The following is a 21,051-nucleotide window of genomic DNA, read 5'->3' as shown; positions in this document are numbered from 1 at the left end:
GGAAAAAAACTGAATGAGGAACACTCTGACAGACCACAATTAATTGACTTTTGAAATAAGTCCTTTTTTTCACAGTTCTACTTGGCTGAGCAAGATTCACAAATTGCTGTCTTGAACTTTTTAATGGGACAAAATAGCTGCCAATGAAAGTCTAAATGACATGAACTTTGAATAGGAGTCATACAATGGCCACACCGTGACATGTTTTGTAACTGACATATTGATTATTTGAGAAGTAGCAGCCACTCAATTGGGAAGGAATCAGAAAGAGGGGGAAGAGATGGGAGTGATTCAGAGAACTGGGTATAAAAACACAGTGTTAAACACTAGCTAAATACAATTTTATTTTGGGAAGAGAAACCAATATTGGGAAACATCCTGATAAACGTTTTCACATGTGTTCCCAGAAAATATGATTTGGAGTCCAAGTCTGTTGTTCCTTTTGCTGTGAAAAAAAGTGATCACAAAGCTAAATCAAGAAGAAATTACACTAGCAAGTAAGAAAACAAACCTTGTATGAGTAATTGAGCATGCTGACTTCTATGGGATTTCAGTACCTGCTTGAGACCCAGGCTGTAGTCACAGTCAAGTTTACACAGGCTCAAAATATCTATTTGTCTGTCTTTGGAAACGGAGGCCAAACTCTGGCAGACCTAATTGACCTCTTAATCCCAGGGACATCATGGGACAAGAAGTTAGTAAAGATGAGGGTTTGGGCTTTTTCCCCCTCGTTTTTGTACTACCTGCCATACTGATCAAGCAGTACTGTTGTCTGTCTCTCTGGGAACTCTTCAGAGAGTTTATTCCCCAAAACCTTCAGTAGCCTAATTCACTTGTAAGTGGAAGAGTCTTTAAAAGTTTTAACTTGTTTTGTGGGTGCCTTTGTTTTGGCTAATTTTTAAAAGTCTATTGAGCCACTAGAGCAGGTCCTTGTTGAGCTGCTTTCCACTGGCCACACAGAGGCAGCAGCTTGCAAACCACAAGCCCTTTGGTTTGATTCCACTGAGCAATATTAGGAATCATCACCCATTGCTGCTTCCAGATGTAACTTAAGCTGGCAGATGCTGGGCATGACTTAAGGCTTTTTTAAGCAATCGCACTGCACATACCAACTCCTTAGTTGTTTATCTCCCTCCAGCTGATGACCATGTTTTTGCTTACCCAAAAAGGTCTCCAGTTTCATTTACAGGATAGGATGTTCCCCTCATCCTCTGCAAGAATACAGTGTTACTGATAAAGGGTGTGTAGCTCAGGTGAAAGAGATAGTTTAGGACAGCATTTGACAGTCCAGTGGATAGCAGAGCTGTCCTTTTCTCTCTTCCTCAGTTTTCATGACTCAGTGAGTTATGTAGTGAAAGACCTGTTATTCGTACACTATAGCATCTTCATTTCTGTCTTTGTTACTGCTTGCTCTGAGCAGAGAACAAAACATTTAGAGTTAGGGTTTACCATGAGTATTTAATTAAAAATAGCACAATTCATTCACATTACAGCTGAAAAGATCAACAACAGTCAACTTCTAAAACAGTTACAGGCACAGACATAAACCAGATGGCATAAAATCTATGTCTGTTGCCCTGACAAGGTTGTCTAGCTGACACATCTATATGAAATAAAATAGAGTATACATACTGAAGTAAATGGCTGATTTATCAGTACAATCAACAGGTTTATCATTATACAAGCATTTTGCTTTTCTAACTGCAGTATTTTACTGATGAGTTTCATTGAAGAAAGGATTAAATCTAAGCAGATTAATGTATTTTCAGTGGGCAAGCATTTCTCCATTTACTCACTTGTACGTTAATATGCAAATCATTCTATATCCTCATGGCTTTATTAACACCAGAATTAGTGCTTTTTCTAGACTGGAAAAGTTGGGTTCTTTATAGTATTAAAAAGAGAGGTATACTTAAAATGCATGCTTGGATCTATGTTTTGTTTAAAACTAGTACATCTTTGATAGTTACTGGCTGAGTAAAAACACTCCAGCTGTATTGAAAAGGCTTTTGAACCATTATTTATCATGCTGTAACTAATATTTTTTAATGTTATATCGTGCTGTAACTAATATTTTTTAACGTTATATGACCCCAATGTTTCAATGTATCCATGATATCTGAAGCTAACCGAAGTAACAGTTTTCAGAATTGCAGCAATTCAGTTACACAATTCTCATTTCATTCCAAATTAACAGAACCTCATTCTATCATTTCCAGTCATTCATAGCACAATAGAAAACAAACAAAAAAGAGATTCAGGAATACCACAGCAGGCTTGTTTCACTGCCTGTAGTAATCCAGAAAATCTTACGTGTTATATACTGGTGATCATACACCAGTGTAATATTAATGATCCAACCTTGTTCGACATGGCAGAATAAGAGCTCTTCTTTACTTTGCTTAACTATCACTCCAGACTATGGCTAAAGAAACCCAAAGACTTAGAGGTTAATATTAAACACCCCTTTAAAGTCAAGAAGCAAGCCATAGAAAATGTGGACTTTCTCTACTGCACAAACCACCAGAGCACTTTTTCCCCACGAACAAGGGGACAGAGTACTCTTTCAGCACCCTGCTGAGTGGGTCTGCAGCCCTGTGGCACAGCCAAGCAGCTGTAGGGACAGGATTTCTCAGAGGAAACTGCTCTTGTCCCTCACGGCTGAAAAACTGGAAGTGCAGGAAAAACAGTTTTGTATTCATTGTTGGCTGCTAGCAGGACACATCCTCCTTCCGCACCTTTTGAAGTGTTCTGCTTGGTTTGGTAGTTTTAGCGCTGACTGTGCTTTGGAAAGCTGAGACCCTTGAGATAGTACAACTACTCCAGAGACAGTCATGGCACTTTAAGGTCCACCATTGATTCCATATCCTATTCTGGCCAAAGAAATGGAAGTGTCTTATCAGCCTTATGCTATCGTTGACAAAGCACTGAGAGTTTACAAACCAAGTCAAAATAGAGACACCAAGCCTGAATTCCTGCAAGTCTCCCTCTAAAGCACTCTGGCTAATATGAAATGTAGTCAGAGAGGTTCTTCTCAGCCTTCTAACAATTCCCTTCCAAACTGCCTGCAGTAGCTTTGTGTTTTATTTCACCAAGTCCCATAAGGGGGAGTTTTACAATCAAAGTCCAGGAAATCTTTCATGTGAGCTTTCCTGTTCTTCATGGGCTACTATAAGAAATAAGAGTTAGCATAGTAAGCCCAGAGGCAACAAGATACAGGCCCAATAACTATGAAATCCAAATATCTTGATTTCCTACTGATTGGTTTTGAGTTGTTAAGAAAGAAATGCACAAGTACAGATGCCTCTGTAGGTGGTGAGGACTTCTGAAGATGTACCACAACCCAAAGCAAAGAACACCAGGAGAATTAAAAATCCATCCCCGTGGGAATGGACATACATTCTGCTTTGTGCTAATTCCCTGTATGTTTCAAGAGACTAATCTGTTTGCCCGCAGGCTTCATGCGGAGAGAAAACAGCATTTTCTAGGTACTGTGAAAACTGTCTTGAGACTCCTCAAATCAGAGTCCCAAAACCATGTAGGAAGTCCAGTTTCTACCACCTGAACAACTTAGGATACACCAGCAGAGAATACCTTGCCTCCCAAAGAGGAAAAGCTTTATGACAGGAGACTGCTTTAAGTTAACAGCACATTTATGTTTCCTATGCAAGCCAAAAATGCACCCCCTGGACTCCTCAACATACAAAAAAAACACTGAAGAGCCTTCAGTGTGAAAATGTGAAGCATGTTCTGGGTCAGAACATGAGACAGAATGCTTCATCCCACAAGCAATAGTATTACAGAGCACACACTACTACTCTGCAGGATGGCTTCCCGAAGACTCTCTGGTGTATTCCCAGTCTCCAAGTCAACGTCATCTATTTCCTGGTGATTTTGACACCATTTCTTATCCATCAACTCTAAAAGTCTCTGCTTTTCCATTCTGATGAGATTTGTCATATTGGCTTTTATAACTTAGCATCACAAGATCTAAACTTATTGATTTTAACAGTTCATTCTGTACCATCTCATGGAGTTCTACACTGAGAACACATGTATTACAAATCCTGACTATTGACAACAGTCTGCATATAGGGAAAAAGGCAACACTGAGACCTACCTCAAAGCCTGGAACCTGAATTTGTCAAAGAGTTCTTCCCGTTTCTTTCTCAAATTTCTATTTGTGGAACACATTTGGTCCTGAAAATTAATTCTGGGGATCCTTTACAGCAAACCTGCTGTAGTGCTGCAGTGGCTACTGAAAACATTTAACAATGGTTCGTATCATAACTTTGCTTTCAGAAGGACAATCAAGGTCTTTGTAATACCTTCATCATAGTTTTTACTATCATCGATTTACTAAATCACTATCTAAAGGCTTTAGCAAATCAGACCATAGAATCAGCATATTTCCCAAACTGCCTAAAAGACCTAATAATTTTTGTCTCAAACAATCTCTGAGACTTCTTAGACTAAGATATACGAAGAGTTGCTGCAGGACTGATTATCTGCATGTAAGTACTTAGGCAGATTAATTTGGGATATGAGACCTTACTGTTTCACTTGGCAGAGAGAGAGAACAGTGCCACTGGAAAATAACCAGAAGGCAGGGTACAAGGCTTCAGTAAACTGGGTTTTGAATTTATAGATCAAGTTATGCTTCTCCCCCACAGCCATGAAAATCACAAACCCTCCCTCGCAGTGGAGTAGCACACCAATCTTGGTAGCCTTCACGTTGGGTAAGCACTTTTCAACGTCATTATGCCAGGATGATATCTTGGAATTAAACCACTCAATACACCAAGAACTGCTGTTCCGCCCCAGGCGGCTCTCTGGCCCCTGCCGGCGCATGCTACCGTAGCAAATGCCAATGCCACAGAAGTTGTTCTGCAGCAGTTCCACTTCCCAGTAGTGGATGCCTCTCTTGAAGCACTGGAACCCCAGCACTTGGGAACAATCGGTGAAGCGCTGAGGGTGGTGGTTATAATTCAGGGAGGTGTCTGAGACAGACATCTTGGTGTATTTCTCAGACAGAATCACCTTGTTATGAGCTGTGTTGTAGTCCAGCGTGATGTTAGCAGCATCTGCAATGACATGAATCATTTGAAGGTACTGAAGAGCAAAGCACTTTTATTTATACTGTCCTGCCTAAGCACTTGCTCCTATGCATGTTTATCTTCTTGCTCTGCTCTCCTCCACAGTGCAGGCAGTTCTTGGGACCACAGTAATAGCTGCTGGGTTCAACTGCAGCTCTGTGTTACGCAGCAGGCAAATAGAGGGCAAGTTTGTTTCCTTCAGGCATCCCCATGGGACTGCTTCACCACCCAAATACATGCTGGCAGAAGAAGGGGATTGCCGATCTGGCAGCAGAAGGTATACTATATTGTATACCATCTAGTACAGCACCTTAAGCAAGCCATCATGGGCTCGCATAAAAGCCTGCATTTCATTTCAAAGAAAAATCCAGTGTGTTACGTCATATTTCTAGGCTACCCTAACGCAGTCATTTTGGGGGAAACAAAAGCCATTACTGAAAAAACTTCATTTACCTTCATAAAGATACATGAACACCAAAGATAAATTTGATTCATCTGGCAAAAGAACCACTTAGAAACCTCCTTCCCACTTTTGTTCCAAAAATTTTCTTTACTTGTAACAACCAGTTGATAACCAAGCTAAGCCCCCTCAAAAGTATTTTTTCCAAATAACAACAAAGGGCACATAATATCAGTGCAGAAAATTCATCTTTAAGTAGTGTAACATCAGGTGTCTTACACTGCAAAAGCTCCTCTCTGGATTTCTTCAGAAAGCTGTCAATAAGCTCTTTAGCTGAAACAGCAGCTGCAGCATTTAGTGTCCCCATGGCTGGTGCTGTATTGACAGAAGACAAGAGTTTGGCTAGTTGGAAAGAACCCCCACATGCTTAACACACCAGAGACACACTCAGGTTGGGGTGGACCTCGAGAGGTCATCTGGCTTAGCCTCCTGCTCCACACAGGGTTAACTTCAACATTAGCTCAGGTTGCTCACTGTCTTGTCAAGTTTTGAGAAACCCCTGTTGTCTCTGGGCAACCTCTTTCAGTGCTTGGTCGCTCTCACAGTGATTAGTAAGAGCCTTCTCAGAGCAAGAGTTGAACTTTCGCTTAATACAACAACAGTGGTGACCATCTACTTAACATTTTAAGATCAGTCAATGAAAATTAGGATAAGTAGGACAAAATTTTGGACTCACCAACTTTAACGGGTTTCTTTTTCTCCTCTGGGGGAGGGAAAAGAAAAAAAAAAAAAAAAAAAAACAATGAACTGTGAGTTCTACTAAGACTGAAAAGCCACTGATAGACTATGCCAGCTCTAACACCACCATCATGGCTCTTCTGAAGCTGCAGCAGTACATAAAGCTGACAGTCCAGCATGCTGAAGCCATGTACAAATACGGCCATACTGGAAAGCTACACTTTGAAGTACAGCCTACTCTTTGCTTTCTCTTTCACAGGGTCATAAGCCTGGAAGGAGCTTCATTTCTACTCTAGGATACAGCATGTTAGGGCAAGGGGCAATTACCCTGCTCCCACGAGGCACACAGACTATTCCTTTTTACAACAGATCTTCTAGTGTAGCAACAGGAGATACAACTTCATTTAACTCCAGCAATCCACAACAGACCCTGTTGAGTGCTCCACACGCAGGATTTGTGAATGGTAAGGACCATGTGTCAAGAGCTCAGTGGAAGTAACAGAAGTACTTTAACACTTGAATTTATTTGGATCATTATTTGGATCTTCCAAGTGTGCTAGAATGCCGCATCAATACCAGTATCTGGACATAACAACACTGAAAGGCCCCAGTAAAACTTGCCATGAAGACTGTCTCCATCACCCCAGCCTTAGACTGTAAGCGAGACATGGTCAGCAAAATATATGAGTAAGGCTGCTATTAATCATCACTTACTGGTATCTGCCTCCACCTGTGAAGTGGTTTGAGTCTGGTGAAGGATTTTCTCTTTGTGGGTATGCTCTGGTGAAGTGGGGGAAAGAGAGAAAACAGAACATGAACAGCTCATAAGCAGGAGTCAATACATACAAATCGATCAAACAAGCCAACAGATATTCAGTACAAATGAAAAAAAAAAAAAAAGCCTGAAAGAACCAGAGGGTGAGGAGGCTCCACTTTGCTTTACAGCCTGCGCTGACACCACTACAAGCACACACCGAGGCTAATGCACCATCGTACCTGCACAGTTTGCTGCTTTACAGCTCACAAGGCATCCATCAGTAAATAGCCCAAAACACCCTCCCTTTCCCATGCCAAAGTGTTCACTACAGATAATCACTGCATCACCGCTAGAGCAAAGAGCTCTCAGGTAACTGCTCAAATTCTTATTTAATAGTAAAACCATATAGAGGATGATGTTCTTGAGTACTTACGTGGTCCTGGAGGCTTCTTTCCAACAGTGATTTTGTTTGAAAAAGGTGCTGGAGGGGGCTTAGTTCTTCCAGATGTTAGTTTTGCTGCAATGGTGATATTTTACATTATGGTTTGTATTGCCAGGAATAGTAATGCATTAGTGAGAGCATTTTTTTAATCTTATTTTTCAGTTATGTGAATAGAACTTAAGTGATACTTGGCAGAGATGGAAACTGCACAGAAGATACCCACGTGCCAGTCCAAAAGATACTCCTGCTTAATACAGTAAGTAGAGCTTTGTTCTACAACACTTACATGATCAGCACCTTTACAGTTTGGTAACCATAGTCCTATCACTCTCAAATGTTTTATGTCTTCCCTCAAATTCACATTTTAACTGCACCCAACCCTGCTACATAATAAAAACATAAATTACTATAAGGAATAAAGGCTGAGCTGTGCCAGAAGGGCATAGTATCACGATACACATCAGTTCATCCAAGTACAGATAAAAGTGGAGAGACACTGGCACATTTTTTCTCATAGTTTAACCCAGTCTGTAGCATTTTTATATGGAAATAGAGGACTGCAGAAGTTGGAAGACACAGTTTACATTAACCAACTGTATTTGCTGCACTACTTTTTTAAATGATATTTGGAGGGGGAAGATCCCTCCTTTGAGCTCAAAGCCAAGGCAGAAAAGAAAATGCCAATTCTCCCTGTGATACAGTACCTTCTGCTCTTTTCTCCTTAGACTGAGTCACTGACTGTTTCACAGTGTCTTTAAGGTTAATGGCAGACTGATAAGCGGAATGTATCAAGTTTTGGTCCATTTCAATTACAGGAACAAAAGCATCTTTTGTTGATGTTTGTTGCAGTACTGCTGCTCTCTGAAATGACAAATGGAAGATCTCATGCAGACCACCTTGTGTAGCAGACATAGAAAAATACAACCAAGTTACTTTAAATGGAGTAGGGTTTGTGCAGTCAGCTCAAATTCAAAGGAGCAAAGGCTACAGTTAGACATGGCCCATGGCAGAATTTCAGGAGCAACCCACAGCTGGTATCTGAAGCAGCAGGAAAGATCTACTGGACGGTATCAGAGCACGGAGCTGCAACACCTCATGGAGGTGTGTTCTCTCACCCGCTAGCCCCTCTGCTTGCAGGAGAGGTAGTGGCTGAATTGGGGGGAGTTACAGACACCACTTCATTTCAACACTCTGTCACTGGTATTTGTGTACCTATTAATACATCCTTTTATAGCAGGTTGTTGTACATGACTGCATTACCATTTGACTGAAAATGTCTGGAGGGCAGGACTACCACAGCAGGCTTTTGCGATTCTGCATTCTAGAAACATGAAGAATTGGATTCGCATTTAAAGGACATAGTACCTTCAAAAACAGAATGTCATCATCTTCAGTCAGTGCCTTCTCAATCTGATCTCTGAGAGACTGAATTTCATTCTTCTTACTTCCCAGAATACCATAAATATAATCAAACTTATTGCAAACTCTTTTTTCTTCATCTGCAATTACTTTCAAGCTCTGATTTTCTCTTTCTTCAACTAAAGCTTTAATTTCTAAAAACTCACTTCTGATCAAATCTTTCTTTCTGGAAGCTGACTCCTGGAACACACAAGAACAGACAGACACTGGTTTCAAAAGCACAGTTTGTGAACAAAGTACTGCTTACTACTACTACAAGAAAGCCGTTGAGGAACACGTAGGCTTCAATTACTTGAGACCAGCTATAGAAAAGCTATGTGCTTTGAAAGCTATGTAGTTTGAAAGCAAACTCATTTACTCCCAAGGAATCAGGACAATTCTCAGTTTCCATATCCCTGCTGTGGGGCAGAGGCCAGGCCAGGCATCCAGCAGCCACCAGCACTGGGATGGGGCTGTGCCACTACAAGCCCGGACACCGCACACCCACCTGCACTGCTGGAGCTGTTTCTGCCTCTGAGATGTGGCATCTCTTGTTAATACAAAGTTATTCCTGATCGTCCGAGAGATGTTCCAGAGGAGCACAGAAGTGCTACCCAGCCGCTTTGCCATTTCTTGGTCTCTACCACTTGGTTCAGAAGGGATGGTACAAGTGAGATGTACCCAATCCAGCTGTCAGCACAAACGACAACCCTGGTCATCAGCTGAGAGCAAGGATTAGTTGTGGTAATTTATGGGGAAGAGCCATCCCAAATTTCTGCACTGGTGCACCCATTACAGCTCACTAATCCTTCAGCTTGGGCTGCATAGACACATGTTTTCTGATGCAACAGGAAAGGATGGGTTTGAGCCCCATTACTGGCCGGGTGTGTCAGCACATGCGAATATAAAACCCTTGCACAGTGGCTGGTTTACTCCAATCTCCCACTGAGCTGTCTGACTCAGGAAAACACCCTTCTGTTCCCTCCCAATAATGTCTTCTCCTGCCAGTGCCACCTCACTACTACAGCTGCTGTCACAAGAGTACCAGCATCAACAACACGCAGTGGCCAGTATATGCCAAGCAACCTGACAGCATTCAGAACAGTTACCCACTTACAGCAGTTTGGCTTTGGTTTGTTTTCACAGTGTTCATTGCCCGAGCAGCTCTCTCACTCTGGTTATGCAGCTCCACAAGTTTCTTCTTCAGCGCCGACTGCAATAGGAGAGATCAGAAGGTGTTTCACAGAAACAGTTGCCATGTCTGCTCCCAGGTCATGCTTACTGGAGTAAGAATCATATTTACAAAAAGTTTTAAATAACTATAGTAAGCATTTAGTACTATTGGTTTAAAACCTACTGCTTCTTAAAGCTTACAGGATGTAAAAGTATTCTTCTGCATGTATGGCTCCTGAAGCTGGCACCCTCCCGGCAGCTCCACCTCTCCCTACAGCAAGATGCACGCTGTTGACTGGCTCCTGATAAGGGCTGAGTGCTTTCATCAGCACAGCAGTTCCCAGTGCTAAGAGGAAATGTTACGTTAACTCCCACGTTGGACTTTGGGCACTAGGTTAACACTACTGTTCACCCATCTCGTTTTAATTGAGAATTCTCTTGCTCAGATGTGAATTACCTATCCCTTTAAGTTCAAGATGCTGCCAAGCTCAATCAGGGAGGACTTCCAAGGGTATGCAGTACACATGCTCACTGAACAGATGGGAGTTTGGCCACCTAAACTTTTCAAGCACGCTTTACTCTTCTACCCTCTGATTGTAAGATAGAAAGGCCAGGTTTCCCTCCCTTCCACTCTGTGGAGAGCCTCCAGGCTTTTATCTACGTGCTAGAGATCTCCCAATGCTACTTTTAGAATTCTTTGCTTCTTAAGAAGTACACGGAGCAACATCTGTCTACAGTTCCTCGGTCAGCCTGCAGCATGGCCACGCAGTGAGCCCCGTGCAGTGAGCAGCAGAGGAGGCTTGGAGTTGTGGGTGACACCTGGGTCTTGCCGGCCAGCCCAGCCCAAGGCAGGAGCTGGCCATCAGCTCCATGGCAGCGCCTTCCCAGACGCTCAGAGAGAGGAGGAAAACCCAAGGAATGACTCTGAAGACGCGCTTGAGTGTGCGTTGGAGGACGGGTAACAGTTTGCCAAGGCCAGGCTTGAGATGTACAGTTCAAGTCTTGGCCCAGCCTCCCCTGGGCTCTCCACAGCCCACAACCCCGCCACCCAGGGCCCCAGGGGAGCGAAGGGGAGCCCCGGGGTGCCCCTCAGAGGGTGCTCCAGCCCCGGAGAGACCCTCCCGCCCCGGCCACTCACCTCGACGTTGGCTTTGGCCAACTGCAGGGGACTGGTGTGACACAGCTTGTGCTCGAGGAGGCAGAGGGAGCAGATGCAGCTGCCGTGCTGGCTGCAGAAGAACTCGAAGAGCTTGTTGTGCTGCGGGCACTTGCGGCGGTGCAGGTGGCGGAGCGGCGGGCAGAGCTGGTGGTCGCGGAAGGCCGGGCTGTCCTGGTGCGGCCGCAGGTGCTCGGGGCAGAAGGAGGCGATGCAGGTCAGGCAGGTCTGCGAGGCCGGTGCCCGCAGGCAGCTGTCGCAGTACACGGGGCCCGTCTCTGCCCCGCACCCCACCGCTTCCTCCTCCTCCTCTTTCTCCTTCTTCTCCTCCTCCACCCCGACCCCGGCGCAGCCCTGGAGCTGCTCCACCACCCGGCACAGCACCGTGTTCTTCTGCAGCTGCGGGCGGCTCGGGAAGATGAAGCGGCACTGAGGGCAGCTGAAGTTATTCGCCAGCCCGGCCCAGGAGAGCTCCAGGCAGGAGGTGCAGAAGTTGTGCCCGCAGGGCACCGTCACGGGGCAGCTGAAGAGGCAGAGGCAGATGGAGCAGGTCAGTTCTTCCTCCAGCGCCGCCAGACCCGGCTCGGACGAGGAGCCGGCCAGCCCCGCCATCGCCCTGACTGCCGCTGCCCTGATACCAGAAACGAAACTGTGAGCGCGGCTTTCCGGGAATATCGGCGGCTCCGTCCCCGCCCCGGCGGGAGGGGCGGCAGCCCCGGGCCCCGCCCGCCTGCGGCCTGGCCGGCTCCGCGCCCGCGGAGCTTCCCGCCCCGGGCCGGGCCGGGCGGCCGCGGGGAGCCGGGCTGGGGGTGCTCCCGGCGCGGATCGCCGGGCTCGGGGCTGAGCTCGGCCGCCTTCCACGCGTGGGGCGATTCCCGGAGCGAGGGGGGCGGCCCCGAGCTGGGCGAGGCCGGTGCGGCGTCGCCCGTCGCAAGCCGCTGTGCCCGGGAGGTCTCGGGTTTGTTTCTAAACCGAAGCGAATCATCGGAGAGGCGAACGCCCGCCCGGAGCGCTGCCCCGCTCCGCGCCCGGCACTGGACGAACGGGAACCGCGGCCGCGTGGGCCCCGGCGCTGTGGGAACGGGCGAACCCCGGCTCCCACCGCACACAGGGCAGAGCTGCCACCAGCCCCGGCTGCCTCCCTCTGAGCGACCGTTAACCTGGCTGCTGAAGATCAAAGCAGCTGCTGTCAACCCGGTGTTTTTAAAGCACACAGGTGACTACTAATGGGGAATGTGGAAAGTGTCTCAACTTCCTCAAATCTATTTTTAACTCTGTCTGTTAAATAATCACTGTTTCTAAGAGAACCATTGGATGCACAATGTGTTTGACTTCTCCTGTTATGATGAACTTGACTCCAAATTCTCCCAAGTGGCCTCTTCCTGTTCCTCTTCTGCCCTGTCTGCTGGTGCCCCAGGGGCTTCCTCAGTGCCCTTCATACTTCCCCACTCACGCCGGGAGCATGGATGAAATGGAGCAAACAGGCACAAATCTGTGACTTCCCAAGAATTTAAACAGAGCCTGGTGGGCTGCAGCAGAAGCCGTCTGCTCTCAACTGCATTTCCAGTGGCCAACGGACACTAAGTGTGGAGAACTGCTGACGTTCCTTTTAGTGTCATTAAAAATCTATTAGCAGGCAACTGTGGGGTTTCTGCGTTGCCATTAGTCCTTGGAGACATCCCAAAATGTTCAGGAAAATTGTATAAAGCACTCAAAGGAGTGGTTTATCTGTTATAATTAGTGCTTTGAAAGAAATTCCTAGCCAGTTATTTTGGAACACTAAATTAAATCTGAGTCGTCATTGTAAATCTACATTATACAGACAATATTGACTTCTACCTACATCAGTAATCTCCAGTCTTGTAACACCCCTTCAGGATGAACTACGGACAGGTCGTGTGTCATGGACTCGAATTTGCCACTTGGTGGTGGTGCAGAAAGGACAACAGGAGGCGTTCAGAGCTGCTGCAGCTTTGAGAGAGGAGCAAAAATTCAGGGATTACATAATCTGTTTGAGGGTGGAAGAGTTTCCAGATGGGCATGGCTCCACAGCTTTCTTGGGACATGCAGATCAGGACTTGGTAACTGCTGTTGGAGGGGATGGGAACACCTGAGGGTACCTGGGAGGTGGCGGTTGCCAGAGTCTGCAAAGGGACGTTCTGACAGAGCTGTGGGGGGTGTGTGACCAGAGAGGTGACCAAAGAGCAGCTGTTAATGTTTATGTTTCTTACTTTTCTATAGGTGAATTAATCACTTCTTCCTGGGCTTATCCAGGCTAAGTCACCTTCAGTACCTTCACAGTATTTTCTGCAGCACTCATCTTGTACTACTGATGCAAAGGTATGCAAATATAAAGGGTGATTATACAGCTTGACAGTTGTGGCTTTTGCTTCTGGAGCAGAACACATGGTACTTACAGCTCAGAGGAGCAATTTAAATTCTCCATTATCAGAGGGCTCAAAATTCTAATTTGAGTAATCCCAACCACTCTTGCTGTCTAAAAACAAACCAAGTTTAATGTTAAAAATTACTGAGGCATTTTACCATTTAAATAGCTACTGAAGTTACTATTCTCTTTGCTTCCTTGCAATTACTTGAGAATTTCTTCATGTGGTTCTGAACTAAATCTAACCCTTTGGCCAGATATTGCTGACTGAAAGTGCCACTCAGAGTCTGAGCAGAAGTTAGAAGCACAGCAGAATAAATTGTTCCTTATGTATATGTGGCTGAGCAAACATCAAGACAGGTGCTCTGACTCTGACTTTTCTGGATTTAATATTCAGAGTGGTTTAAATAGATACAATTTTCCCATAAAAATTCTAAATAACCCCAAATTCCTAAAGAGCTGACACTGACTCTGTGTTTTTGCAAGGTCTGTAGTCAAAGTAGCAAACTTTCAGGTCTTTAAGTCTGTTCAGCAGGTTCTGGCTGCAGGTGCTCATTGTGGCTGTAGGCCTATAGTGTGTTGTGCGTGTGCAACTGTAGCTTGCTAGCTCAAACACATTCTCACATTTTGATTCATGGGACTAGAATTTGTTAAAAAATTGTAACAGAATTTTTAAACAAACCCGTAACGCTAAATTGCATAGAGGAGGGTGGGAAGGAGCCCCTGTGACTCTGGGGCTGCCCCAGCAAAGGGGCTGGAAGGAGACTCCAAAACTCAAGGGGCAGAAAGCATGTGGGGTTTGTTCAGAGCATTACTAGTCAGCCAGAAGCTAACTGTCCATTTCTCTAAACAAATGTTAATATAAAATGGCAACTAAAGAGAACCGCAAAACAAATTAGCTTTACTCATATAAAATGATTCCTTCACAAAGACATTTTAATAGGGATAATGCAAAGGTGTGCAATATTTGAATGTAATCATGCACTAGTCAGCGTACATGTTAGCTAAGCAATGATGTACAATTTTTCAGGTGTTTACGTGTATCTAGGGGGTTTTCTTAAACATCTTCTGTTTAAGAGTCAGCTACCTGTGACAAGGATTATCTTAACTTGTAAAACTTGCCAAGATGTGAGTACTACATGGGTATGAGGAGCCACCTGACTGCTCCTAATTAGCAGATGTCAGTGAACTGCCACCACCTGGTGACCCATTATGCTACTGGGAAGGAAAGGCAGCACAGAAACTTCAGCACATAAAGGGCAAAAGCACTTGCTTTAAAACAAACACACACAAACATTTTCAGAGCCTACACAGATTAACACACTGGGACCCAAGTTTGCCAGGGATTCATGTTACACTCCACTGGTTCCAGGCAAGGTTGACCGTTACCGATACTATTCATCTGCCTCTCAAAATTACAGAAGCTTGAAGTCCACAAGCTTTTCTTGACATGTTCACATGAACTCTAAATAACTGCATGGTCATGGCATTTGTATCATGCTCTGCAGCTGTAGAGGAAGAGGTGTGCAAATCAACAATATATTTAATTTTTAAATGTTGTTTTTAACTATCCTTGCAGCAAGCTACCTCTGTACAGCAGTTACATGGCTCTAGCCAAACCTAGACATTTAAATGGAGGTACTGACAGTACAAGGTTACATTTTATCATTTTGATCAAACCATTCCAGTTCTGCAGCTCGCAGCAGTAGGATATAAAAATTGTTACTGAGCTTCTATTAAGAAAAAAACCCCAACAGACCTGTATTAAAGACTTCCTATAATAAACAAAGTATTCCTGTATTACATAAAAACATATCCTAAGAAAAAAGTGTTTCTTTTTCTTTTGGCATAGTTTCTTTTTAAAACCATTTATTAAAGATAGCCACCAGTGCATCTGCTGCCCTCAGAACCAGAAGGCAGCATTTCACAAAACCAGTCTGTACAATTATTTACATTTGTTCACATCTTAGATTGTTCCATTTTCACTGCTGGGTCCGTTAACTGGAGGCTCAACAATCAGTCTTGGCTCTATCAGTGCATCCCAACTTTCAGTTATCTGAAAACAAAATACAGACAATACTGAGCATGTACAAGCCATACGGGCAGATGCAATTTTTCCTACATTATGCTTTGTCTAGACTTGAACAGCAGCACTACTGAACAGAGATCACAGATCCTTCCTGCAATTCCTCCATCTTCTTCATGAACCTCAACCTGCCCGATGTCCTGGGTAAGGAAAGATGCAGGTAGGATAGACAGCGCATGAAATTAATAACCTTGTAAGAACCGATACTCTCTCCAGACATGACATTGCTTATTTTATTAGCCAAAACAAAAAGTTACAGTTTGGTGACTGGTTTTGAACCTAGTTAACTGAATATCATGCAAGAAGTGATTCTTATCTTGAAATCATGCACATTCTTGTTAGAAAGGAACGGTTATTTTTGCTTCAATTCATTTAATCAGATGCATTATTATAAAGGGAATCTCACAGAGATGAGCAGTTATAAACATACCTTTGTATCCTGAGGAACAGCATACTCTATCAGTTCTGCTCCATCTGCAGACTGGTAAACCAGATCGAATTTCCCTGGCTCTTTAGCAACTTAAAAAACAAACAACTTCATTAACTATAAACAAAAAAGTTTAAATGCCTACCATATTTAGAAAGCTAATCAAAACCAGGTTTGGTTCTGTTTTGTTTGGCTGGTTTTGTTTTTGGGTTTTTTTGGGTTTTTTTGGGTTTTTTTAGTTGGGTGTTTGGGTTCATTAATGTAACAAAAAATCTGAGGTGGAACTGAATACTACACATCAAAATTAAGGTAATTATCTAATATGTATGAAAAAGTTAACAATATGCTGCCTAAATTTGAGAAGTATGCTCATATGATGATGACTCATTAATTCTGGCTTTAAATGTCAACTGCAGTATACACATTCAGTTTCAGAAACGTTCAGTTTCAGGACTCTGAAGTGCGGTTTGTCATTGCAGGGACTCAGTTCCACATCCACTGAAGACAGTGGCCTCACTAACATCGCAAAGAATGGCATTATGATCTAAAATTTTCTCTGTAATTCCACATAATGATTTTAATTTTTTCAGGAAATGACACCACAGTAGAGATGAGTTAACTGACTACTCATATTGATGGGACAAATGTAATTTTGTAAATACCTATGAGCATCTTCAATTCAACTAGCAGGTGTTAGAACTTCTCCATTTAAATAGACTTTTCAGGGAGGGAGTGAGGAGAGAAGAGGTGTGTTGAGAAGGAACCCTAAGAAATAGGAAGTAGTCCTGAAACGTGAAGTCTGCCTTGGACTAGCTGCCTTCCAGTGATGCAGGTGACAACAAGCATTTAGTGTCCCAGGGTACGTACATTGTCCTGCTGGCGACAAAAGGATTTCAAGCTCGATCTGTTTTTTATCAGCATTCCAACCGATTATTTTTCCCTCCTTCATAAAGCAACAAGAAAAGAATCAGATATTTCAGCACTGGATAACTATTCCATATTTACAACCACTGTGGTACTTGATCACAGTTAGAAGAAGTATATCTGTCTGTCAAATACTTCTATCTCAGTGTCTAAAATCTGCACAGTAGTAAAGCTCAGCAATCTGCAGTTACTGGCATCAATAAACCGAAGTTATTCATTGTCACCGTCTTTGTAGTTTAAATCAGTACTTATCCAGAAATCAAGTTATCTGAAGAAGCTACAAAATTTTACGTGCACCAGTTTCAAGAATTTGCCTTGACTTCAAACAGCAGTAGACTCAAAATACAGCTACATTTTTCTAATTGAAGGTCTGCATTTTTTTCATCTCTAAAATATTAATGATGATTAATAATGCTTGTGGATTTTTTTAAAATAACTGCTACACCTTTCAAAATTTCTTTCAGTTTTGGGTTCTGGAGTTTTCATTTTTACTATGACATCAGGAATAGCCTGTGGAGTCAACTGGATGAAAAGAAAAACACTACACCACCACAAAATATTTAGCCTTACTTCACCTGTAATAGTGTTGTGAGTGTATTAAGGGAGGAAAGGAAAATAGTACCTTATAGTCTGAAACTTCAGGACTGTAATTTTCAGTTAGTTCCAAGCGCTGTTGAAAGAAATAGAAATAATAAATTACAACTTTTTCCAATCCCTGATGATGCCACCTATAGCCAGACACCGTTTCTTCAGCAAGAGGGATGTGCAAGAACCAAGTCTCCCGCTCCTGGATCCTGATGCTGACTGCAGTCCCAGGTAGTCTTCCAGGACTCACTGCTCCAAAGGATTTACGTTCAGGTCAGGCTGCAAGAGGAGATAAGGGAGATGGATCCCAGTCTCCTCAGCTGAAGTGATTTCATTTTCATTTACTTTTTTATTTTGCAGTGAAGTGTCATTATTTGTATGGTAAGATTTGCAACAATATTGTAGAAATGCTATATAGAAAAGTAACAACTCAGAGATTTTTTTTTTTTCCTTTTTATAGCATCTAATTTTAATGCTCACTTTGCTTGCATGTTGGAAAGAGAGCGGTAACATGCTTCTTTCTGGCATTGTTATTTAAACAAAAACCTTGAAAACATGCCCACAGTAGAGAGAGACTTTGTGAAAGTACAACCAGAAAATTGTGGTATCTGTGAGCTGACTTACATGCTAGCTAAGAGTCATTGTACAAATGTACATGGAAATTCAAGCTGAAATGACAACGGAGACATTTCTTTGTTTGTGTTATACAAATGTAAAAAGTCTAGAGAAATGCATTTAATTTATGCACATGCTCCAAATCTTTGTAAAAATCAAAATCAGACTTTACAACAAAAGTTTTTTTTAGAGCCAACGACAGAAGAGGTAACGGTTTCTGTTGTATGGGAAACTATTAGGTCAGAAAGACAGCAAGAGAGGAGCGAATGCCTTCAGAGATGCCTACAAACATTAGACACAAGACAGGTGCTGAACCATCTGCTTAAGTTTAAAAGAAAATTTTTGAAAAAGAAGAAATTAGTAGGATGAAGACTACTGCCTAACTTTTCTACTTCAAGATTGAAGGCCCCAGAACAATGTAAGATTAAGTTCTTCAGTGTAAGCATTTAGTTGTCAGGACTATGCTATCTGTAGTGTGTCCTGAAAAACTTACAGTGGCCCAAATGAAACAATTTTAGCCCGGTAGCATTCAGCATTTCACAAGTTCTTTACCTTAAAGGCAATTCTTTCTCCCACTTGTGGCGGGGCAGCTAGAAGAGGTAACATACTATAGTCTCTCTTGGGGACCTCCACAGGATTCTGTGAACAAAACAGTAAACCCATTTAGATACTGTATTAATAAAAATAGAAGACGATGTTTATGCTCAATCGATTGTATGAAGTTCTCAGTAAGGTATGTATCTGAGTGCTTTGTTTTGATGTATGTAATACAATCACTTAAATATTGTTTCATAAACACTTCCTCAGGCTGCTAAATGGAGATACAGTAAATATCAGATTTACTAAGTTAAGATCAATGTTTATCCTGCTAATCTTTTTCTGCTTTTATTACTCTCATGCTATACATTTTTTGTATAGTTAAAGCTGCAAGAAAAAGTTGACCTGTGACTGGGTAAGTCACTCACCTGGACAAGAACAGAAGTGTTTGTTGCAGCTTCATTTAGCTGCCTCTGTTTCTGGCCTTCACTGCTGTAGTTATAAAAGAAGACAGGGTTTGCTCCTCTCCCACGGCCTTGGGCCCTCATCATCCCACGGAACCCACGGCCCCTGGCTCCTTTCCAGAAGTTATCCTCTCCCGTGCCACGCCCCCTTCCACGACCTGGGCTGGCAACTGGTCCTTGAATACTGGCTGGCAACTGTTTAGTACAGTTTCTGACTATGGAATTACTCAGTCCAGCATTTGCTGCAGGTTTTTTAATAACAAGTGTTTCTGAATCTGAACTATCAGACTCTGAAGAGGAGGTCTTTGCTTTGGACACCTTGGTGGTACTGGGTTTTACACCTGCCGCATTGTTAGGCAGTGACTTTTCCTTTGCAGTATTGTCTTGTGCTGTTGCCACTTTCTCATCCTCTGTACTCGAATCAGAATCTGAACTAGAGGACTCAGATTTTTTAGCGTTTTTACTAATTGCAGTCTTAGTGGAATTTTCAGCATTAGACTTTACAGTCACTTTATTAGAAACAGCAGTTTTCACATCAGAATTCGTAGCAGCTTGGGATTTGTCTTTGGGAAGTGTTGTCACCACAGGTTTATGGGAAGATTTATTTTGTTTTATGTTTAATTCACTGCTGTCACTGTCAGATGACATGCTGGAAGAATCTGAAGATCCCAGCCTCTTTTTTCTGGACTGTGTTGCGATTTTTTTGGTAATATTTTTACCAGAATTTAGAGAAGAGCTCTCATTTGCTTGTTCTAAAGCCATCTTTGCTGCAGTGGCCTTTGTCTGCTTTTCATCCTTCTTTTTTGTTGCCAACTGTTTCTCCCTCTCCATTTTTTTAAGTTTTTTAGATTGTTCAGTAGAGTTCTCTTCCTTACCTTCTGTGAGTCTATTTCTTCCACTAACTTCTTCCTTTCTTTTTCTTTTCTTGTACCTTTTTTGAGAGTCCCACATCTCTACAGAGGCTTCTTCCCTATAAGAGGAATACTCCGGATTCTGTTTATTCTTTTTCTTTTCCCTTTTATGCCTGTCGTATTCATTTCTAGAGAACTCTTCCTCTTCCTGCTTTTGTCTATGCTTTTTTTTGTCTTCTTTTGGTGTACAGAAGCCATCATCTGCCTCTTCATAATCATCTGTGACTATCTCTTCCAACTTTACTCTGTCAAAAAAAACCCCAAACATCCCCAAAAGGCACACTTTAGCATAATTAACACCTTTTTCTTACAGATTAGCTCAGGTGAGCTTGTCCTTTGGGGTGCTCCACCAGTCACGGGGACGGCGCAGCAGCCCCCCGAGCGCGGGCGCTGCCGCCTCTTTTCGAGCCGCCCGCCCAGGCGGTGCGAGCGCTGAGGGCAGGCGCGGGAGCTCCGGGGGATGTTGGCGGCGCTCCCCCGCCAGCCCCTCGGCTCCCCCCGGCCCTGCGGAACGGCGCCCGCCAGCTCCCGCCGCGGGAAGGGCCCGAGGGCCCCTCTGCGTTCCCAGGGGGGCCCCGCCGCTCTCCCACGGGGCGGAGGGGGGGCGTTTCAAGCCCCTACTCGGGGACACACCCCCCCCCCCCCCCGCCGCACCCCGGTGCCGCGCTGTGCCTCTCCCCCCGCCGTACCGGAGCGAGTCGTTGTCCCGCACGAGGCGGGCGCTCTCGGCGGGGGGGAGCAGCGCCCCTTCCAGGAAGAGGCTGAGGCGGGCCCGCCGGCTGAAGCCGAACCTGTGGCGGATGAGGCTGACCAGGTCGGTGACGAGGCGCACCTGGCTGGGCTCCAGCAGCAGCCAGCACAGCGCGCAGCCCGGGCTGCCCGGCGGCGGGTAGTCGAAGAGCAGCCGCAGCCGCACCGGGCCGCTGCCGGCCGCCGCCATCTTGGAGAGGGGGGAA

The 21,051-nt window shown here is 44.0% G+C and overlaps 3 protein-coding genes across 7 annotated transcripts in view; 1 reads left to right on the top strand and 2 right to left on the bottom strand.

Moving 5' to 3' along the window:
• The window catches only part of LOC104368615 (meteorin-like protein), a 27,665-nt gene extending 11,611 nt beyond the window's left edge, over window positions 1-16,054 (top strand). The window contains exons 5-7 of one of the 3 annotated variants that reach the window (XR_004408503.2): window positions 7,596-7,689; window positions 13,402-13,500; window positions 15,685-16,054. The gene's annotated coding sequence lies outside the window, so the exon portion shown is untranslated. Of the gene's footprint in view, window positions 1-7,595; window positions 7,690-11,973; window positions 13,501-15,684 lie in introns of those variants that run through there. The other 2 variants (XR_006166279.1, XR_006166278.1) reach the window with 2 other exon arrangements.
• Window positions 1,439-11,823, bottom strand: TRIM25 (tripartite motif containing 25). Its single transcript, XM_033002192.2, has 9 exons — window positions 11,143-11,823; window positions 9,949-10,044; window positions 8,799-9,032; window positions 8,138-8,294; window positions 7,425-7,508; window positions 6,949-7,014; window positions 6,233-6,259; window positions 5,776-5,871; window positions 1,439-5,084 (listed from the first exon to the last, which is right to left on the bottom strand). The coding sequence occupies exons 1-9, from the start codon at window positions 11,770-11,772 to the stop codon at window positions 4,552-4,554; spliced, it is 1,923 nt and encodes a 640-aa protein (XP_032858083.1). The 5' UTR covers window positions 11,773-11,823; the 3' UTR covers window positions 1,439-4,551.
• Window positions 14,465-21,051, bottom strand: COIL (coilin). Of its 3 annotated transcripts, none has more exons than XM_033002425.2 (7): window positions 20,785-21,051; window positions 19,149-20,340; window positions 18,736-18,822; window positions 17,606-17,653; window positions 16,927-17,002; window positions 16,063-16,151; window positions 14,465-15,602 (listed from the first exon to the last, which is right to left on the bottom strand). In XM_033002425.2, the coding sequence occupies exons 1-7, from the start codon at window positions 21,033-21,035 to the stop codon at window positions 15,513-15,515; spliced, it is 1,833 nt and encodes a 610-aa protein (XP_032858316.2). In that variant the 5' UTR covers window positions 21,036-21,051; the 3' UTR covers window positions 14,465-15,512. The 3 variants fall into 3 exon arrangements, with proteins under 3 accessions (XP_032858316.2, XP_042658420.1, XP_042658421.1); XM_042802486.1 differs by having other exon boundaries at window positions 20,887-21,051; XM_042802487.1 differs by lacking the exons at window positions 14,465-15,602; window positions 16,063-16,151; window positions 16,927-17,002; window positions 17,606-17,653 and adding an exon at window positions 17,743-17,847.

This window comes from Tyto alba, unplaced genomic scaffold, assembly GCF_018691265.1.
Source record: "Tyto alba isolate M040663 unplaced genomic scaffold, T.alba_DEE_v4.0 Super-Scaffold_39, whole genome shotgun sequence".
Classification (NCBI taxonomy): Eukaryota; Metazoa; Chordata; class Aves; order Strigiformes; family Tytonidae; genus Tyto; species Tyto alba.
This window is presented reverse-complemented; position numbering and strand designations above follow the sequence as displayed.